Source organism: Synchiropus splendidus, chromosome 13 (assembly GCF_027744825.2).
Source record: "Synchiropus splendidus isolate RoL2022-P1 chromosome 13, RoL_Sspl_1.0, whole genome shotgun sequence".
In the NCBI taxonomy this organism is placed as follows: domain Eukaryota; kingdom Metazoa; phylum Chordata; class Actinopteri; order Syngnathiformes; family Callionymidae; genus Synchiropus; species Synchiropus splendidus.
In genome coordinates this window covers 6676875-6698784 of record NC_071346.1, presented here as the reverse complement: position 1 = coordinate 6698784, position 21910 = coordinate 6676875, and the positions used below count along the sequence as shown (strand labels likewise).

General features: G+C 47.3%; 1 protein-coding gene across 2 annotated transcripts; it reads right to left on the bottom strand.

The window, feature by feature from the left end:
* Nucleotides 1-244: 244 nt before the first annotated feature.
* LOC128770069 (BTB/POZ domain-containing protein KCTD1) lies at nt 245-16450 on the bottom strand. 2 transcript variants are annotated; one of them, XM_053884303.1, is made up of 5 exons: nt 16131-16450; nt 8997-9175; nt 7785-7929; nt 5300-5605; nt 245-1289 (listed from the first exon to the last, which is right to left on the bottom strand). In XM_053884303.1, exons 2-5 carry the CDS (start codon nt 9158-9160, stop codon nt 1128-1130), a joined length of 777 nt encoding a protein of 258 aa, XP_053740278.1. In that variant the 5' UTR covers nt 9161-9175; nt 16131-16450; the 3' UTR covers nt 245-1127. The 2 variants fall into 2 exon arrangements, with proteins under 2 accessions (XP_053740278.1, XP_053740277.1); XM_053884302.1 differs by lacking the exon at nt 16131-16450 and adding an exon at nt 9552-10092.
* Nucleotides 16451-21910: the final 5460 nt, after the last annotated feature.

Here is a 21910-nt window from a genome sequence, read left to right as displayed (position 1 = left end):
GCAAAAGGGGCTGAGAGCGAGACATATAGCGGGAAGCGTTGATAGCCAAAGAAAGTGGAGATTCTGCCAAAAGGGATGAAGACAAGACGACAGGGCTCCGTGTGGGATTTCACTTTGGATTTTGGCCCGGCGGGGAAACAAGGAAGCACAAGCGACATGACTTGCATGGAGAAGTCTGCCCTATTCAAAATGGCGAGTGGAAAACACACACACACACACCGCGGACGTAAGAACACACACCGTGACAAGTGAAGTTGAGATTTATTTCACAAGTTTTTTTTTTGCTACATTCCTCTTTTCGCGTCAAATCCAGGGAGCGTAGGTGGGTCAGTCGTCTTCGAAACACTTCATGTTGTGCTACAAATAAATCTTCTTGGGTTTTACAATGAAGCTGTTCAGTCAGGCAACAAATTTGTCATGTAAAAAAAGACACACACACACACACACATACATTAAAAAGTAATTTACATGGTCCAATTCTGAGAAGTAGCACGTGAGGAGGAGGAGGGGGAGGGGGAGGAGGAGGTGGGGCCAGTCGACACTTCCCACTGAGGCGAATGGAAATAATTTAGTTAAATTATTCTCTTGACTTATATATAGATTGGTGTGGAATTTGGATGATATTTCATGGTTAAATCAAGACTTCCATTAAAGTACAAAAAACACTTCATTGGTATCACAATATTCATCATGTTTTTCAAAACAATGTGAGACAACAGAGACATTCTCTACTGTAAACAGATTGGTGACCTTTATACAGAGGAGGTGGCGGGAGCTGTCCATCATCCACGGGGAACCAGAAATCCGACCTAATGTAGGCGCTTAGTTTTAAAACAAACTCTTTTGGGGACCCAGCGTATATAAATCTTTATCAATATCGCGTTTGTTTTCGGGGCGAGACAATCAGAAATGTCCTTGCAATCTCAAACTTTGTGTTTAACTGTATCTTCTTCCGGCAGAAATCTCCTGTTGCACCGCTTATTTACTCTTTAGATGGTTCTCAAGTTTAAGAAAACATGAACGAGGAAATGAAGGAAAATAAAAAATCATAAACAGAGTCCACAGAGCTCTGCAGCGTCTTTGGCTGCCACGGAAAAGTCTAGCGCCTCCTGCTGGTGCGGAGGGCTCTAGTCCAGCTGCTCCTGCTTTATCCGGTTTGAGTTGGGTCCTCGCGGACTCAACCTCCTCAGTTCCCTCCTCAGGACGTACTCGCTGAACTGGGATGAGTCCACTCCTCCACCGCAGGAGCCCGCGATTTCGAAGCCTCGTTGCTGGAGACGCTCTAGAACCTGGAAGTAAACGTCAGAGTCAGTTGGAAGTTTTAAAAACTTTAACATCTTATGGAGCTACTTCAGCAAAACCTCCACTTTCACCTATCTTGACCAGCCTTTCGAGTCACACGCCCACCTTCCATGAACCCCATTGGTTGTTGCCATTTTATGAGCCTGACCTCAGTGTTCAGTAGATCTGGTGGAGACGTTTGGTGGCCATTGTTGGGTGAAGAACGTTGGCTGGAGCTACCAGTGGAATCCCCATTAAAGACAACAGGGTTTCACTCTATGCGTTGGGGCCTGGTGGTTGGTCATGTGACTGACAGTGCAGTTATATTTCAGGGTTAAGGAGAGAACAAGAGAGTGAGATGTTTGTAGCTTCTGCAGCAGAGAACGGATGAGGTGCCAGAGATGTTGAGTTACGGCAGGTAAGATCAACATCGGCTGCTGCAGCGAATAATGCAGATGCTGTTTATCGCGATTTGACTATTGGATGTGACCCCCACAAAAAACAGGTCAAAATGTAAGTATCATTGTCGACAGCAGTCTAAATACAAGTCAAAAATACAACAAAAGGTAGAATGATGTCACGTATGAGAGCATTTTCCATGAAGGGGTCTTGCATTTTCAGTTGTCTAGTTCTGTGCCCCGCCTCTTTTGGCTCCTCCCACCAAAAAGGTTTGACCTGAACTGTCCAGGTAGGACAGAGAACAGAGTCAGCAGGTTGGAATCCACGTGCCTTCACTCGGCGACACATGCTCCCCGCTTCTATTCACTTGTACTTTTCTGACGAAAAATGGCGGCACGTATTTCGTGGAAGTCTCCACAGACCGAAAAAAGGTGAGCTTCATGAAACAGATCGACTATTGACTAAACTTGTTTTCTAAATAAAGAATCTGGCTCAAACTCACTAAATAAGTCCAGCACAGTGCGTGTGTCACGAGTTGACGTCATTCCCCAAGTCGCTGGAGACAACAGTGCTAAAACATCTCAGCAGCCTTTAACCTTTTTGCTCCTCCTGCAGGCAGGCGGCCGAGAAAAGTGTGAAAGTTGTCATGTTCCGCAGAGTTAACTGGAGCATTGGAAGCTGCTCAGGGAGTCGGAGGACGTGGAGCTTGTGACAGGAATGTAGATGCGACTGAGGCTCGGTCCATCACCGCGCAATTGTTCACGGAGTCTCCTCGCAACTCCAGGAGTTGACCGTCACACAAATAGTGTAGAACTATAAGGGCTGCGATGACTAGTGGTTGACTATAACCGACTAGGTTCATGAGTCATCTAGTCACCGTGACGTCAGACTACAGGACCATCGCAACCGAAAACGTCGGAAGACTTCATAAAAGACACATCAAAGGCCACACAGTTCACAGTTCTACTGAAAGCAATTCGCAAGCCTTGATGTTTCAACTCTATATTTTCAACACACGCAAAAGGTGTCGGAATTTATTGTGTGCTACGACGTTCTTCGGGTTTCCTCTTCTGGTTGGGGACGAAGGTTTACGCATTGTTTGTTTAAACAAACGTTGCAATGACTGAAGGCTGTGTTTATACTGAAGCCATTAGCTACAGCCTCAGGTCAGTCGTCTACACAAGCTTAAACGCGAACACTTCTTCTTGCCACTCGCTCCCTGGACATACTAACTTCCAAGTCAAGTCTCTGCTCCTCCGTGGTGTTGGGATAAACGTGCTAAACTATGAGGAGCTTTTGCGAAGGCACGGACTGGTTTTCCCTTCATTTACTTTGGTTTCTGGTGTTTGTTTTCCTGCATGTGCAGCTTGTCCAAAGTGGTGCAGACATCCACCGACGTGTCCAGGGGGTCCGCAGGATCACATTCCATCAAAGAGGCCCCAGGGAGCAGTGTGGCTTTCTCCCCGCCACTTGGCTCGGTGCGGGCAGCTCAGCGAAAAACACCCTTACCCCAGTCCCCTCCGTCTAAACCCTGGGGCTAAAGCCTCAGCCAAAACTACAAAGGTCCCCCGACTGCTGGCAGCTCTCTCCGCTCCCCCCCCCCCCCCCCCCCCCCGCCCCTCCTTCTCCCAAAAAACCCCTCCGCCCTGCCTCCATTAGCTGCAGATACAGCATCCACCGCCGGCGTGCTTTAATAACCAAACAGGATTATGGGCCCCGCCTGGGGACAACCTGCCAGGGAGCTCGCTCGCTCGCTCTCCACACACTTCTGAAGATTGTTTGTGTGTTTTTTGGGAAGAAGCTTTGACGCTGAGAGACACAGTCCAAATCGTGGTGAAATCTTATCAAATATGCCTCGCTCGCTGCTGTAATTTATTGATGCGCATCTCAGCATTTTACCATCAATAAGTCAGCGTGATATCAAAGAGGGAGAATATTGCCCAATGCACGCGGAATCTAAATTTAATTTGCAATTTGAAAGTCTTGTCTTAGTCTTGCAAATATGTCACTGCCTCTGAGCCATTCTGTTAGGTGTGTGAATATTAGATCTTCACTGGCACACAAGCCTTTATTGCAGCCGTGTTACTTTAGCGATCATTTCGTCGGAAAAGTAACAAGAAGAGACGTTAGCCAAATGTGTCGTGCTCGCTTTGTCGGCTTTTATTCTTGGCTTTATTTATATCACTGTTAATGTCTTCAGCAAGATGAAGATGAAACCTCCACGGTTTATCAAGCCTCTCATGGAGCCAAAGTCTGGCCTCGGGGCCATTTGTGGCCCTTGTTTAGGCTTTAAACAAGCTGCTATTTGACGTTACATCAGTTCTTTTACACAAGATCCGGCGAGTCAAGTGAAAAAAAAAGGTTCAGCGATGCTAACTGCTAAATGCGGCTACGGAAATGACTGAAGCGCTTTCAAGTTCAAGTGAAAGCAGACCGAGACGTTTCTAATACAGCAGGATGTCTTTAGGGCTGAGAGTGGCGGTCGAGCCGTGACTCACGCCTGCAAGTTGGGACACTCTCTAGCAGGACAACGCTGCTCACCAATGGCAACACAGATATCCGGCAACAAGCCGAGGTGACTTTTCCAAGTCTCATCACGGAAAGTCCGAAGACGCACAAGTCATCCAAACCGATCCATAAGCCCAAATATCCTCCGTTTCACTTAGCGTAGCGCCTCCTCGATTTCACAGTCCAGGTGTGTAACCTGGTACTACGTTTTTGCTTCTTTAGTTATTTCAATCTTCTGCCATGTTCTGCTTTTATTTAAGGCACTAAGAGCTTTTAAGTTTTTCATAAAGCTGAAGCTGTTGTGCCCAACTTCAGTGGTGTTGTGTTTTCAGCTGTCAGTATTAAGCAGTTCACATCCATAAACATTGTTGACAACCTTTTAAGTAAATAGTAGAAGGAACTAACCGATCCTCAATGCTACAGTTATATAGGTACCGATATCGGATGTGAATCCGTCTCAGTATCCGATGGAAAAATCCCTATATGTGAAGAACCTTGATGGTCTTTACTCAGGGAAGGATGGAGGGCGACTGACGGATCAGTACCTACAGTAACAAGGTTACTGATTCCAGTCTAGGGTCTCAAATCTTTTGGGTAGAGACCAAAAGAATATTTCTACTTGCGCTCTCCTTTTGTAGAGCTTGGTCATCTGGGAAAGACTCAGAGTAGTCAGGTGTGTGGACCCCTAAACACACTGCAGAGACTATGGCTTACATTGTTCCTGAGGGAGGTTTCTGGAGATCTTGGACTTGGACTGCTGCCCCCATAACCTAGGCTCATTTGAGGAGAAGAACATGGATGGACTTTGATCTGTCTTGAACTGGTTAGCTCTTTTGAGTCTTTAGTTTTAAGTCTTTCTCCAGCACTGCGGCAAAGATGTGAAGACCCAAACGAAGCCTGACCACTGTCCTGCTCCAGATCTGAGGTCCACATCATTACTCCGCTCAGATCACAGAGAGCGAATATGATGTGGAGTTACGTGACAAAAACAAGCTAAACTGAGGCTTTGATGGACTCATCAAAGAGCACATGCACTGGGGGCGTGTGCGGAGGACCGAACAGGAAGATTCGGTTTGATCGAATGATCCCAGCCGGGCGAGGTGGACTCTACCTGGACGGAGTTGAGGTGGCAGTATCCGTTGAGCGGGAAGCGGATGACGTGCGTGGAGTCGTGGTTCCACCCGGCGTTGACGGAGTTGCACATGACGTCGCCGATCTCCGGGAAGACGTCCTCGATCAGCGCCTTGTCGCCGCTCAGGGTGATCCTCTCGCCCAAGTCGGGGGCCACGCGCACCACCAGGCACTCGCAGGGGCGCGACACCCGGTTCAGCTCCTGGTCCTGGCGCCAGCGCTCCAGCTCGTTGAGCATGGGCTGCAGCTGGAAGTAGCGAGCCTCCTCGTAGAGCAGACTGTAGTCCTGGGCGACAGGGACAGCGCATCACTGCCAGCTCCAACCATCATTTCCAAATGCTCACATCTGGCTTTTCACTCACGGAAAAACACATGTCAACCGTGTTACAAGAAGTTTAACCAAACATTTTTCCATGGACCGAAACACACAGCTGTGAATATAAATGCTAACGCTACCGTCTGTTGCTGTTTAGAAATGTAATGTAACAGTGTATTAAAAAGTTCGGACTCTGGCTGTTTCACTTCAGCCGATGGCGCCATAAGGAGTTCAATTCACAGATTTTAAGTGGATTTCTTTGTACCAGAGAGTCTATTCCGGTCCTCAAAGGGCCCGGATGGTGCAAGTTTTAGAGTTTGGCTGTGTCCCATGTCTCACCCTAACACTAGCACGTAACACTAGCACTTGGTTCTGAGTGCCCTCCACTATGAAGTGCACTCCGACGACCAAGTGACGTGACGTCACATGTAAAGACAACGTGTCACTGGCTACCGTACTGTGTTTTGTTTCCTGCATATCGAGTGTTTGAGAGGTTTTGGAAATGCCAGCCCCAATGTTTTTGAACCTCTTGCATCGGCGCTGATCATCTCACTTGGTTTGGTGAACCAACGTGGACGAGAAATGGGCGGAGTCAAAGCCGGCTTCGCCGCTATGTTGCGGCGATAAATCTGTTAGAGGTGTGACCATGTTAACGTTAGCCAAGATGCTAGCCGACAGTCGTTGGTTAAGAAGAAATAAAAAGATACTGTTGTACATACATGTTGTATTATTCATGTTGTCGGACACGGTCGGCCATTTTGGTCGAGAGAAAGTCAACAAATGGAAGAGTAGTCCTCCTTACTAAAGAGTCCCTGTTGTCCGATACAACACTGGTTTTAAATAAAGTACTGTGGCATCCTGGAAACCTCTCCACACTTCATATTCCCACTTGGTTTCAAGTCAGCTCCGGAGCCCCCTCGGTTTGAAGGGATCATTTCAAGTGGTGAATGGCCAGTGCCCTCGGTCCGAGGTGTATTGGGACACACTACACTTACAGGTGAAGGCGCAAACCCCAGTGTTAGGGTGAGAAATGGGCCACAGGGTTCAGCCCGTCAGCTGCACCAAGCTGCGTGAGCTTGGATGGAGGACAGTCACTACAACCCTGACAACAGATATTCACATTACTACTGGTATGAAGCACCAAGCTGGAGCTGGAAACACAGAGCGCCACTGGCGCCAAATCAATTCTGCTCTCCATGTGAACGCGGCCTGATCCTGAACTCCATTCTGTCTTTTGTCTTTGCTTGTTTAAGCCGACATACTTTCCAACGACTGACTCACGCCGCGGCTCGACCATCAGATAATGCGGTTATTTGTTTTCTCCCCGGGCAAGTCGACTAATTACGGGGCGAAATAGCAAAATAAAATCCGGAAAAAAAAATTCTGAAGTGGATCATGAGACTGGGGATCAGGCCTTGGCACGAGAACATAGAGCCATGTGGAAATGTTGGGAATAAAAGTCTGGTAATGAAGGCCAGAGACTTGTGTCGGTGGAAGCAGAAACATCTTGGAGCCAAAGGGATGTAATTGCATCCCGATGAGTCAATAGATGACAGCAGAGGTGTAAGAGCTCTGCAGTCGGCGAGATGTAAGCGGGCCGACTGGATGAATACTAGTGAGTCGCCTCTTTATAAATGAGGTAAATAGGTTCAGTGTTCGACTCGGAGATTCTATAAAGGCATTAAAGCAGAGAAAAGTAAGTCAGAAATGGGCTCAAAAAACAACCTATCAACGTACCTTTGCTACAACCATGTATGAGCAAAAGAGGAAACACTGCAGCCTAGTGGCAGGAGGCCGTCACATCACATGTCACTGAACTCAATGTGGAAGCGCTAGTTTTCAGTTGACGTGCGTGATTCAACCCTTCGGTTTGACCTTTGAGTGCAGTGTTTAACAGGCCGACCAGGTTCCATTCTCACATTTCCTCCGATGTTTGTGAAGTATTTCTGTCAAGCAGAACATCTAGTGCCGCCTCAAGAGTTTCTGCTGCAGTTGGACAGTAAGTGAGGCAGCATGGGGTCAAATCCCGGCATTTCAAGGAGCGCCGATGACCCGAGGTGATCCACATCCTTGACATTCATTGTGCTGCCCAAGTTTGTGCTGACTAGCTGATGGAAATTTAAAGGGTTTTTTTTTTTTGTTCACTTACTTTGAAGTCTTCTGGTATGAGGAGCTTGGACGTCCTGAGGAAGTTGAGGATGTAGCGGAACATGTGTCCATCCCTGTCAATGAAGTAGTGCTGCTTCAGGCTGTCCAGGACTATGGGCTCTGTGCCATCAAAGAGGCGGCCGATTCTACCAACAGACAGCGGAGAAGTGGCAGGTTTTTAAAATCGTTTTCAGTGCTGCCATGTGAGCTAGTTCTAGACAGAATTAAAAAAAACAAAACAAAAAGGTCAGCTGTAGCCGTGCGCTCGCAGCAGAACGCTCGGGGCCCGTCTCGCAGCCCCCAGATGGCCCCGTGCCCTTTAGCCTTCCGCTGCTGTGACATCTGTCAAAACAGCCAATTTGCTTTTGTCTGCACTTGAAAAAAAACCTCTTCCATTGTCTTTGCCAGAGCAGCTCAAAGATATGTAACGGAGAGAACATCTTCAGAACGACCTGGAAGCTTCAGTGGAACGTTTTATGTAAGTAAACCCAGGAGACATTTGGGTGCTGTGAAGGGGAGGGGGGTTGACATTTGACTGTTTAATGTCACAAGAAGGATGACATCTTAGAAATGACCGAGACTGCCACGACAAAGCCGACACCATCACAGACTTCCTGCCTGAGAAGCGGCGGAAGAATGTCGAGGTAGAAGCGGACGATTTAAGGACCTGTGCCTGGTGTGGGACTTCACCTCCTTCCAGGAACTAAACTATGCGACACATGAACTAGACACCAGGGGGGCGTGTGTTAAAGAAGTCTGCGCTGTGAGCCAAGTCAAATTTAACAGGAAAAGGCTCGAAACAGAGCACGTTATGAGTCTCATTCTTGGAGGATGAGCTTTGGCGTAAAGCCTCTCTCTTCAGGAACAGTGACGCACAAACACACATCTACTCTCCCGTCCTTCAGCCTCCATCAGCATCAACTTTGACATTTTTGGACATTTCCATGTTGATGTTTATAATCTGTGTTTCATAAAAATGATTGAATCCATATTGAGCCGTCCACGTAAATGACTCGGCGGACCGGGTTTGGCCCCCGGGCCGTGAGTTTGACACGTGAACCAATAGCCAGAGGAAAAACTGTCGGAGTCACCAGCTCATTTAAAAAAAAAAAAAAAAACAGAAGCATAATGTGAAATCATAATTCTGCTTCATGGATTTGAATAAACACATTGTACATTCATATACTAACATCACAAACGTCCCTTTACTCACCGGGATTCTGGGAATTTGGTTAAGGTGGCCAGGCTGCTGGTGTACATGTGGCCGCCCACGTCGATGTGCACAGGCGCGTTGGACTTGGTGAGCTGTGCGGGAGTCGGGATGCCCTGGTTACTCAGGGGAGACACTGGCGAGCGCGTGATCATGGGCCTGGACATGCTGGAGCGGTTATCCTGCCGGACGGGGACAGAGTCAGCGGCAAGTTCAGCAGAAACGGACAGGAGGGTTGGTGCGGCGGAGGAGGATTCAAGATGAGAAAGTTTCAGACTTTTCATTTAACAGACATGTTCAAGTGCACTATTCATAGGTGGAGCTGGAGCCCCCTGACCTTGACCCCCTGCAGGCCATAACCTCCAGATTCATTTGCTCATAAACGCCGTAACTGGTAACCTACAAACACCACGAGCTTGTTGAAAAAGCTCCTCCTCTTCGGAAAGTTCCTGTATTACACTGAAAAATAAAGGCTCGCTGGCGAGGTCTTCCAAGTGCGGGGCGCGGATTGAAGTGGAGTCGGTCGTGCGTATTGACGCGAGGCTTTGACGCGCGTACCTGTGCGGGCATCACCGTGGTCGGAGAGGAGGTCAGCGCGTGGTCGTTCTGCTTGAGTCCAGCCGCGGGGATGGGCTCGCCCCTGACGGCGAACATCTCCCGCGCCGGGACTCTCTTCAGGGCAGCGTGCACCGAGTCGTCCACGGAGCTGATCGGCCGCGGTCGCTTCCTCGCCTTCTGATGCGTCAAGTCCATGATATCCGTTTCGTCCATGGTCGCGCGGAGTTCAGCGATAACAGAGCGTTGTCGAGGGAGGACCGGAGCTCCGTGGCTGTCGCACCGAGCAGCTGCCTCGCAATGGCTGAGGGAGAAGTCAAAGCCCCCGACAACATTAGCATCGCAGCGCCTGCGGCTCTTTGGGGCTGTCGCTGTTTCTGCGCGCCGCATTTTCAGAATAAAACAAATCCTGCTTCGCGGGGGGGGAGGAGGAGCGGGGTCAGCGCGCACATGTCGCCTGACCTCTGCCCCCGGTTTGGACCGCTCTCCGCCGCCTTTTCACTGTGCGCCACTTGAGTTCAAGCAGCCCTCCTCCAGTGCTTCAGTTACTCTCCGCTACCTGGACCAGAACGCCCACATCATCTCCCACCCACAACATCACCTCATGAGATAAAACTCCTCTCATAACAGCTGCAAACGATCATCAGCAGAGCCGCCCCTCCGCCGCCTGCGGCCCCGGGCCACAGCCTGAAAACCACCCCAGGGCACCAGAGAAATATACATCTCCAAATACACCTTGAACACCTCAGCAAAACAAACCACCCATTTCACAAATATTCAATCCACCCTGCAGTAGCAGGTGGTGGCTGTCAGGTCGTGGGGGCAGCACCCACAGCAAAGACCTGCAGACGTTCTTCTCCAGTGAAGAAGACCTCTCCTCCACTCTGGATGCAGAGAAGCGGCTGAGCTACTCTGAATCCCTCCTGGACGACCAAGCTCCTCACCCTGTCTGTAAGGGAGAGTTTTAAAACAATATATTTGTAGACACTGCCACAAATATTTTTTTTGCTTATGGAATTGTGTTATAATTTAGAAGATTTCAGGATTTTATTTCACAGCCATCATTTTTTTTCAACATTATATAAACACAGCAGCAGTGGAATAACAAGAAAATATATATTTTTAAATACATGTTCATGTTCTATTAAAATAATAATTGATTTATGGAGAAGAGAGTCACAGTTATGAACTACAGTAGTAATTTAAGGTACAAAAAAATAGTCTAAATATGATAAATAGAAATGAAAACTGCATCAAAAGTGTCAAGTTCAGCTGGTAGCAATGAAGACAATGGAGCAGTGGGTCAAGGGTTCAAATCCCAGCGAGGTCATTGGTGGGAAACTCCTGACTGAAAGTAACTTTTGAGAATATTAGAGCTACAACAGTATTTTCATAGTTAGGGAGGGAGAACCGCAGCGCTACTTGGGGGTTACACTCGTCCACTCGCGCTAGTTTCCTTGTCTTTAAAACCAATGTTGTCGCGCAACTTCCACTGAGTCCCAGTATTTTCTTTGGCCTCTGAAAAGGCAGTTCTTCCACGTCTGTTTGCGGAAGCTTGGCCAGAGGCGACGACTTAAGTTACACTTTGGGCGAAAGGTGAGCGTCGTCGCGGCTCGGAGGCGTAATGTAAGCTGATGAAGTTAACCGACAAAGTTCCACAGCGACGATGCTCTCGCTTATTGTTTCTGCTGAGTCGTCGTTATTTTTAATTTTTTTCGGTGAAACATGACACTTCATCCTGAGACAGTATTGTGGCAGTTTGAGTGTTAGTGAAATACACAAAGGTGTAGGAAAGGTTCTATATTGGCAGGTTGTCACTTCACCACAGGCTACGACGTAACTTCCTGAATTTAACGCTAAACTTGGTCTTAATTTTCACCCGGCAAAATCTTAAAGTGGTTGTGTGTCGATCAAATTGGATACATAATGGACAGTCACGACATATGAACTATTTTAAGAGACTCAAAGACACTCCAGGCTTCTGAGGTAATTCTAAGACTGCACTAGACTAGACCCCCAAAAATGATGTGGCTGGTCGAAGTTGGCCCCCTGGCCTTCAGTTGGACACCTGCATCGCAGCTCATATTCTTTTTTTAATACGTTTTTCCACACTTTTCTCAACCTAGTGAATATTTAAGAACATATTTCGATATTATTTTTCATAGATCTTTCTCACAATGATAGCCAATGTATTTTATTCATGTACAAATCTCATTCTTTACCTGTAGCCAAGGTAGGTTTTCACTTTCCGACACTCTTGTTTTGAGGACTGTTTATCGACTGAGGACAATGTTTTCGTGCAACATAGAGCCATTGAGGGTTTGGCAATGAGATCAGAATCGTGGATTCAAATTCCGAAAAACTGGAAAATATGCTTTGATACATTGAAAAGTGAAACGCTTAATCCCCTTTTTCTTTCGTCATGTCAACATTTAGTCAATGTATATTTGTTTGTATCTCTAAAATGATTGGTTCAGTGCAGCAGCGTGACTTCTGAACTGCCCGTCTGAACACTGTCGTAACGCGAACTGAATTTCAACATTTTGTCTCTCCCAAACACACTTTTTATCCATACCTTATTTACATCATCAGCAAACTTTAAACCATCCAGAGCTCCAGTGTTCTAGAATGAATTACTTTCTCATGTGATGCTTGAGCATGTCGCCCCCTTGTGGTGGCATGTTAGACTAGCAGTTGTTTACTTTGCCTAGTATAGGGACTTGCCTCGGTGGAGCTGGTGGTAACTCAACCAAACTACGTTCCTGGGGTTCGACTTCACCTCTTAAAACTGTGAATTGAGTCAGACTCAGTCTTCACTCCATAAAAAAAGACCTGAGACTTGACCCTCCACTGTAAATACCAGGTGTGCTCTAGTCTAGGTCTCGACTTCCACCACAACACTACATCATCCAGAGGAAAGTGTTCGTCGCAAACATGTCTCTTAACAAGTGTATTTCCCCCTGTTGCCAATAAAACAGACTGACACAGCTGTGTTACTCGACTTTGAATCATGTGGTTTTCTCACCTATGAATGTAGAAGCAAACTTGTCCGAGACAGAGGAACAGAGAAACCCAGCCCAACCCAAACAAGATCCATGTTTCAGGGTTTGAAAACTGCTTGTGTTTATCCGGATTAGCTGTTAAGCTGTTGCAGTGCATTACGGGATCATTAAAGGTGGTATTTTGACAGTGAAAGGTATCGGCCGTGTGTGATTGTGTTGTGGGCTGGGATTGGCCCACGGGCCTCTTGTTTACTTTCAAATGACGCACTAGGCCACGTCATACACTAGTTATGGTACGGTTTGTGAAGTCACTTGATAGAGCGATAAATACTCGGTGTATGTTTCCATTGTTTCGCCACAGGAAACGTTAGAACGTCCGTACATTGAAACAGACAAGTCCCATTATGCACTGCAACAATTCAGACTCAGTCTTCACTCCATAAAAAAAAGACCTGAGACTTGACCTTGACCCTCCACTGTAAATACCCCACAAAGAAAGAGACACTTCCTCCGTCCCCGGACCCTTCCAAAGAGGGGGGGGGGGAGAAGTGCATGTTTTAACAATATTCAGATTAGAATGAATTAGTTCAAGCACTGGCCTTAAAACCTGCTCCTCACTGGCAGAGTCAGTTTCACACCTAGATTCCCAATTAGCAATTAAGCTTGCCTTTGAGTGCAGGCCCGCGCCGCGCCGCGCCGTGTGATCCCGCTCTGATTTGCATGCCATTTGTGCGCACGCTGATAAGCGCAGGCAGCAGCCACACGTAGTTTTTAAAATTCAACTCCAGAATCCCTCGCAGAAGGCAGAGGGAGCTGCGGGGCACGGAGGGAAGAGAGAGAATTCACATGGCTGCGCTTCAAAAGGGGACCTGTGTAAGGCAGCCGGCAAAGTGCGTGGGATCACACTCCCAATGCAGGTAATTTGTTCCCTGACTAATTTGGGGAGATGGTGTTGAGAGTGTGTGTGTGTGTGTGCGCGGCCGTGGAGAGGAAGTTCTGAAAACATCTTGGTGGAATTGGATTTCCTCAAAGCCTTGTCATCGCAAAGGTGGATTGAGTGTAAAATCTGTAAGGCATTATGGAAAATAGCAGGAGAAGCTTGGGTGGGTGGGAGTCAGACGCGCGGGGGGAGGGGGGGGGGGGTGACCTCTTATATGAGAAGATTGTTTTCAGTTTTTTCTGCACAAACTTGCCACTCCGTCGAGTGGCATGAACCACTGGGGTTGTGGTGGGAAACACGGGGGGTGCTCGACCTTCCTGCCCCTCCTGTGTGCTGGGACTCACAGTCTGAATCCCAGCCGTCTCTACCTGTTGCAACTTCAGCCAAAAAAAAAAAAAAAAAAAAAAAAAAAAAAATTCCCTGCTTGTGTTTCCCCAAGTTCCCAGCCTTATTTTTCCTCTCCGAGCGAGCGGTGTTTGGGGCGGGATCCTGCTTGTTTACCGAGCTTGTGCAATTTTGTTGCTCAAACAAATCAAAAACAGACGCAGCGCTTCAAAGGCCGGACTGTTTTGGAAGCTGGGCTTCTTTTGTGGGACGCTCAGGCACGCCATGGCTCCGGTACCTGTCTGCTCAGACCCTCCCCGGCCACCGAACCAGCTCCTGGTTTCTCTCCTCCCATGATGCAGCGCATCAATTAGCATTTCAGATCAGAGCATTAGCATTCAGTAGCAGCCAGGCAAACTGGTATTTACATAATCTGGATGGGCCCTCGCTGCTCCGGAGCCCAGGGCCATTTGTTTCAAATGTCCACACACAGACAACTGTGGGTTCACTTCAGTCACTGCCAGCACGGAGCGAAGGAGGCGGGGGAGAGATATCTGGACCAATCACCACGCTGGAATGTGTTTAGCTAGCGAGTGCTAGCGGCGTTCACCGGAGTGAAAAGTGAGACCTAGGAACTGGGACTATGAGGCCTAAGAGTGGAGGTTCACACGAGTTTAGTCGCGGTGTGGCGCCCTCCATTGGTCAAACAAGTAGGTCTCCATCCTGATCAGATTCACCGAGTGTTGGAGTCCAGACCAACTCGCCTGAAACTGAACACGGTCTTGGACCAGGTCATGTGTGCTCTAGTCTAGGTCTCGACTTCAAGTTTACACCACAACACTACATCATCCAGAGGAAAGTGTTCTTCACAAACATGTCTCTTAACAAGTGCATTTCCCCCCGTTGCCAATAAAACAGACTCGACTTTAAATCATGTGGTTTTCTCACCTATGAATGTAGAAGCAAACTTGTCCGAGACAGAGGAACAGAGAAACCCAGCCCAACCCAAACAAAATCCACGTTTCAGGGTTTGAAAACTGCTCGTGTTTATCCGGATTATTTTACAGATTTGAATCTTATAAGCTGTTGCAGTGCATTATGGGATCACTAAAGGTGGTATTTTGACAGTGAAAGGTATCGGCCGTGTGTGATTGTGTTGTGGGCTGGAATTGGCCCACGGGCCTCATGTTTACTTTCAAATGACTCACTAGGCCACGTCATACACTAGTTATGGTACGGTTTGTGAAGTCACTTGATCGATTGATAGATTCTCAGTGTATGTTTACATTAAAACAGACCCATCCCATTATGCACTGCAACGATTCAAGTCAAACCTGCTAAATGGTTCTGGGAGAACAGAGTTCTCACTGGCACTTGGGATAAACAGTAGTGAGTCAAGGCACAGGTACTGATCAAATACTGCAGCAGAGAAAGTTGTCCACGTGAAGCACAAGTTCGAGGACAGGGTGAACACATGACTCCACGCTGTAATCTCAACTGTTGAGGGAATAAGCTGAACCCTCACTGCTCCTCCTCTTCACCACCACTTTTGAGGAAAACCTCCCGGTCTGTCCCCGTCATTCCACTGACTTTTGTTACAGCGCCATCCAGCGACCACACTCGAAACACCTCATCTACACTTTTAAATGAAGTCTTTGTGAAACCACTTTTACCTGACGCGCACTTTCACTGTTCATTTATCCGATAACGTTATCGGCAAAGGTCGCAACACTTGGCTGTTTCGACGGAGGCGAAGAGTTAAACGGGTTTCTATGGTGAAGTACAGAGCGAGACAAGAGGGCAACTGTACAGCGGAGACAAAACACCTTCTTTGGCTCAGCCGTCGTCTTAAACGCGCTTCTTCTCCGGCACAGACGCGCTGCTTCACAGATTCCGCATTGACGTGTCTAAAAGGTACATCCTGTTTTACAGAGCGACTGAAAGCGCCCGGGGCCAAGTGACTCCACAATGGCGTCTTTCATTACGAGATCTGGGGCAGCGAAGAAACCGAGCTGTTTAAGGACAAAAGTGGCGACAGGAAATCTTTATGTCGACGAGGAAATAAGCGAAGTTATCGGCAAGTTCTGGGGAAGTGAAGGCGCGCCAGGAGCGGGATCCAACCGAGCGGAACCGAGCCGAGCCGAGCCTGCTTGTTTGTTTGACGAGAACGGAGCAGATGTTTGACAATTCCAACGTTTACCGCGCCAGGAAACGGTTAAATATTCTAAAGAACGGCAGCGATCGGTTGGCACATGCGTAAAAGCGCTGCGCCTCAGCGCCCCAAATCCATCCACAGCAAAATAAATCTGCGCTTACCTGAAACACGTAGAGGCGCAAAGTCCCTTTTGTGCGCTTTTTCCTCCCCGAATTGCCCCGCGATCCGCTTCTCTTGCTACGGCAGTGAGAAATGCAATAGCTCGGCTAAGGTAGACAGAGGAAAATACAGAGGAGACTCGCTCCGGGGCTTGAGAAGCGCCTCCAGGCAAAGATCAGGACACAATTAGCTCGCGTCTCAAACCCATCCGCGGAATGAAACTCGCAGATCACAAGCAGCAGCGCCTCAGTCTTGCTTGACTTTATGTTTCTTATAGGATCAAATAAAGAATTCTTTTTTCCCTCTTCCCCTGAATCCACAACAGCCTCACTCCTCCTGCCTCCAACTTGCCTCCCGCGCAGAGGAGCTGATTTTAATCGTTATGATTAGTTTTGATGTAACATTCCCGCGGGCGCTCGCACCAAATGGATGGAGTGTTTCTTTGCCAGGGAGGAAAAGCAGCAGCAGCAGCAGCAGCAGATGATGGTAATTGTATAGGTTGCTGCTGCTTTGATTTCTCCTCGTCACCCCCTGAACACCGCGCCGCTCCACACGCGTGAACTTGTTGGTGGATGGTCACAAACAAACTGTTGTCGCTCCTCGCTTTGGACGGCCTCCGAATGACGTAGCCGAGTGTCCCGATCTGAGTCAGCGCCCCAGGGCGACGCGCGGGGCGGGTTTCATGTGTTCACCCGCGCCTGCTGCCGCGTCCGACGCTCACTCGGGCGGTGCGAGAACCGCCAGTTACAAGCGAGCGGTGGTTTCCCTGAAATACCGCCACACGCAGCGCTGGTCTTGTACCGATCATGAATGTTGGTTACGACATGGCGCTCTTTGTCGCCCCCTATCGTTGAGAGCTTGTGGTGTTTAAGTGAAGGAAACGTGAGGTGAAGGAGTTGAAAATATCTCAACGGTAAAACTGAGTCTTCTCTGGTGACAGTCCACCCCGTCTGCACCCTCCTCTTCACCTGTCTACTTCCTCAAGCAAAGTTTGCTGAGTCAGCTGTGTGTGTGTTGCATCACACCTGACTCAGACCAAGACCAGGAAGTATCTAGCACCTGATACAACTAAAGCCATCACGGCCCACCAACATGCAGTCAACCATCTTGGTCACCTTTTGCGCTTGATACTCTTCTGACTGGGGAACTACTTCCTGTCTTCATCAGAACCTGTATCAAGCAAATCTGCTACAGTGTTTGCTTCCTGTTTCCAGAAATGATCTTTGAGTTCCTTCATTCAGATGAGTCTGACCGCACCTGGACAACTTCCCCACTCCGTCCTATAAACCAGACTGAAAGTTCAAACTTGTTGTTCATACCACTCCTCCCAGATCTCCACCAGAAGATTGCGCTACACAAATAGGAAAAGTCTTTGTGGGCAGCCAGCTGTCCGCGCTCCAAACTGTCCAGCGGCTCTTACCCCCCCCCCACACTTTTGACTGCCATGTCCCACAGGAACACAAACACAGGATTACAGTGGAGCTATTTGCCCTGCAGGGCTTCAGCAGACCTCAACTGAACACACACACACACATTTTTTAGTCATTAGTCTGACAAACTATAGCGAACAGAGAGCACCCGAGGCCTCGACTCCCATACGTTATCAATTTTCCTGCTGCTGTTGGGTATTCAAAATGTGCGCCAGAAGTTGTCAAAGCTGACCAGGAGAGGGAGGCTTCGGCGTCTGAGTCGCATCAGGCCAGAAACTCAGAGAGGGGGTTGTGTTGCTCTTGGAGCTGGACTGAACCGCCGCGGCAGCAGCAGCAGGTTTCGCTGTATCTTCGGCGAACAAATGATCCCAATGAGTTACAGATGTGGGAGCGCTGTGGAGTCAGATGACATCACCAGCCGGGTTTCCATTAGTCACGGAAAAAAAAATCAAAATAGCACACAGAAAAAACCTGTATTTCTGAACACTAGATGTCGCTACCCAGTTTTTCTGTTCAGTTCTGGAGCATTTTCGGCTGTTTTGACATCAAAAGCGCACCTGAATATAAGCCACACCCACTTCTATTGAGAGTCTTGTTTATACTAAAGCACTCGATGTGCAGAGATTGGAAGTGGAGGCAGAGCTCTGGTGGAAAGCAGGACACAACAGGGAATACACACAGACGAAAACAGCAGGATAAGCGATTTAACGTAAACAAAACACCTGCAATTTCATCGGAGTGATGTGACAAGACTTTACCCGTAAAAACCCATGTTAGCCGCAGCATTGTTTAAGCTGTGGGCTTCAGAGCACGTGAAAAAAGTAGCGGCATATCGCCATGGTTTGACGGAAACAGGTACGTTTACGTGCCACTAAGGCGGAGTTGATACTTATACTGAACTCATCGGAATTATGAGTCTTATCAGATGAGATTTTGTTACACATTATATTGTCAAGATATTAAAAACAACTTTTATTTTGAAAACAAAAAACTGTAGTACAAACCCAGGCTGTGACTCAGAAATATAAATAGTTAATATAATAATATAAATAGGCGTTTCAGTTAGGTAGAAAGAGCCTCTAAAGTTCTACTGTACTTCTGTTCTTCACCTGGTTCGCGTCAGTACTTTCTGTTAGCCTAGCCGAGGCTACATAGCCATGCTAACTTTCACGCTCACCGATAACATCATATGTCCCTCGACTGTCTCAATTTTGGCGGCAGAAACACAGCAACACATGCGCCTGTCTCAAGGCTAGCTAGCACGCTAGCGTCCTATAGACGTTCCAGCCATACAGCGAGTAAGACAACGCCTCCACTCCTTCCTTCTCATAACCCTGAACAGGCTCCTTTCTAAAACCATCATCAAGCTTAGCACCTTGGCCCCCAGGGCGGCGCCTGCAGCTGTTGCACTTGGACGACACTGGCAGCTGTAACATCCTCTCAAACCAAATATCCCAGTTCCAAGCATAATATTTGGAGAGCCAGGCACTGGGCAGCGCCGCGGGGCCAACTGAGTCACAGCCTCTGGACGGTTGAGGCTCTGCCTTTGTGCGTCCCACTCACCTGCATTCCCCAGGGCCATTACAAGGGTGTGACCTATAAAAATATTTGAAGTAGCTCCAGTCTTATTCACGTTGTTGAAGGAGCAAATTGATATGACACTAAAGGAGTTGAACTTTCCGAGCGGCATGGAGAAGTTTGGGACTCCCCACACTGGTCTGAGAAGTGCAGGAAACAGAAGGTCACCCTGATCCTCCAACTTCCCTTCTCCGCCCGAGAGGCTGCGGACAGAGGAGTCAGTGACACTGGGGAAATGAGACAAGAGGAGGGGGCTGCTCGGCTGATGCTGCCAGGCTCTAATAAAATGTAATCCTATTATATGCTTCCCACTAGAGGGCAACAATAATAAAGGTTTCCCTAATAACACAAGAAGCAGCAAATGGAAAAGAGCTCCTGCGGTCAAGTCCCACTCTCGTACATATATCCTCTCATTAGCCCAATTGCTGGTGGGCCACAATACAGCGAGAGGCCTGGGAGACTGAGGCGGGACGGCCAGGCAAGAGTTAAGTCAAACAAATGTCTTTCATCAAACTGCAGTTTGGGCTGCTCTGCATAAAGCCACTGGGAGAGGGAGGGAGGGAGGAGGAGTGAGGGAATGTGCCGAGCCCCCGAGGAATCCAATCACAACTTTCACCCCCGCTCCCCCGCGACCCGCCCGCCGCCTCAGAGCCACCGGGGTCTCAGGTGCGACATGACCCCCCCTCACCCCCCCGATGTGATTGTTTGTCTAATGCCAGTCTGTGACTTATGGTTAGTGGAATGAAAGTCCGATCACTAGAGAGGAAAACTTCCTCACTGACCGTCCTGCAGGAAATGTCAGCGATTGTCAAGACATCCAGTACAGATGAAGTTGCAGTCCTGCCAACTCACAGTTTAAGAGTATAAAATAAAATAGGAATAAATAAGGGGTAATAATAATATTTCTATTCATACCTTTATACAGTTTTCCGTATTCTGACATTGAATACCAGTTTATCTCATTCCACAATGGTTCCCAAATAACAGTGGAGATGTAAGATGGAGATGTTGTCATTAAAAAAAAAAAAAAAAAAGAAATTGCAATGAAGTGTATCAAAACGCAGGAATAAATAAGGGGTAATAATAATATTTCCGTTCATATTTTTTAACAATTTTCCATATTTTGAGATTGAATTCCAATTTATCTCGTTCCCAAATAATTGTGGAGATGTAAGATGGAGATGTTGTTATTCATAAAATAAAATAAAGTGTAATAAAACGCAGGAATAAATATGGGGTAATAATAATTTTTCTATTCATATTTTTAAACAATTTTCCGTATTTTGACAATGAATTCCAATTTATCTCGTTCCCAAATAATTGTGGAGATGTAAGATGGAGATGCTGTTATTTAAAATAAAATAAAATAAAATAAAGTTCAGTGAAACAGGAGTTTTTGGGGATTGATCATAGAACATTGGGGAGGCACTCGGGGATCTAGGGGTTTTGTTCACGAGTGAATGGACAGTGAAGACAGAGCCAAAACATTATCAGACGCACTACATTCTTACAGATCGAGAGGACGATAGCAGAGATACAAGCTGCCTAAATAAGTTTTCTCCATGGGAAGACTGGACTCTGCAAGCTCTGTCGTCCGGAAGAGACTCAGAGATTGGCTTTTTTAGAAAGGCTTCCTGGTGAAGTCTAACTTGGGTGAGACCCAGGACGCCCACACTCTCTGTATTCCCCCTAATGTGTCCAGTTATAGGGAAGTCTGGACGTCTTTGCCACGGCTGCTGCCCCTGCGACCCGACCTTTCATTGAAAACGGATGGATGGAAGCGTATCGTTGAACCTCATGTCTAAAGGAGGAATATGGAGCTGCGTTTCAACAGTTTTCATAGAAGTCAGAAGCATCTTGTTTCTCACTGGCTTCAGCCTCTCGCTGCACGGCACCACGCCAAGACACCTTTGCTCCCTGAAGTCAATTTTGTTTGACACATGCAAATGCTCAGCTTCCCTTCCAGAGCTGTCATGGTTGATGAACGCGCTCACAGTTGGGCTGTACGCACACACACACACGTTTATTCAAATGACCCGAGGGCCACAGTCAGGGGCCAACTTCTGAGTGACCCCAGCTGAAAAAAATACGGAAAATTGCCCTTAAAAATTGTGCGCATTCTGAAGCTAAAGCTAACGTTAGCGGAGGAAACTGCTTCAGTTGTCGCCTTTAATTCACACAACTATTTACATCTGTGGTTGCAGTTTAAAGCAGGGCTTGTTCTGGAGTTTGAGCCGCTGAAACTGAGAAAACTGCTGTTGTTTCTGCGACACTGTTCTTCAGGTGTGTTTTTAAACGTCACTCCTTTTGTCATGATTTTCAAATACATGAAATGCAGCTGAACACTGTGTAGCGGCGTGTGACCAGACCCTTCACACTCCAACTGAATAAAAAAGCATGTTTTAGCGCAGGTGGATTGAATAAAGCTAGTTCAAATAAATAAATAAAATGATGGGACGGAGACAAGTCTATCAAACTCGACTGCAATTTGTCCCACCAGTCTTACTGTAATGAAGAATAAGAAAAGGGGGCGGGGCTTTGTGGGCAGTGTCTAAACAAAGTGGACTAAATCAGAATCAAAATCAGTCAATTTATTGGTCAGTTGGGGTTCCACCAACTAGGAAAGTGCTTCCAAATAAAGTGCTGTTATATAAAATAAAATAAAATAAAATAAAATAAAATAAAATAAAATAAAATAAAATAAAATAAAATAAAATAAAATAAAATAAAATAAAATAAAGAAAGGCTGATCACAAATTCAACAGTCTGACGGC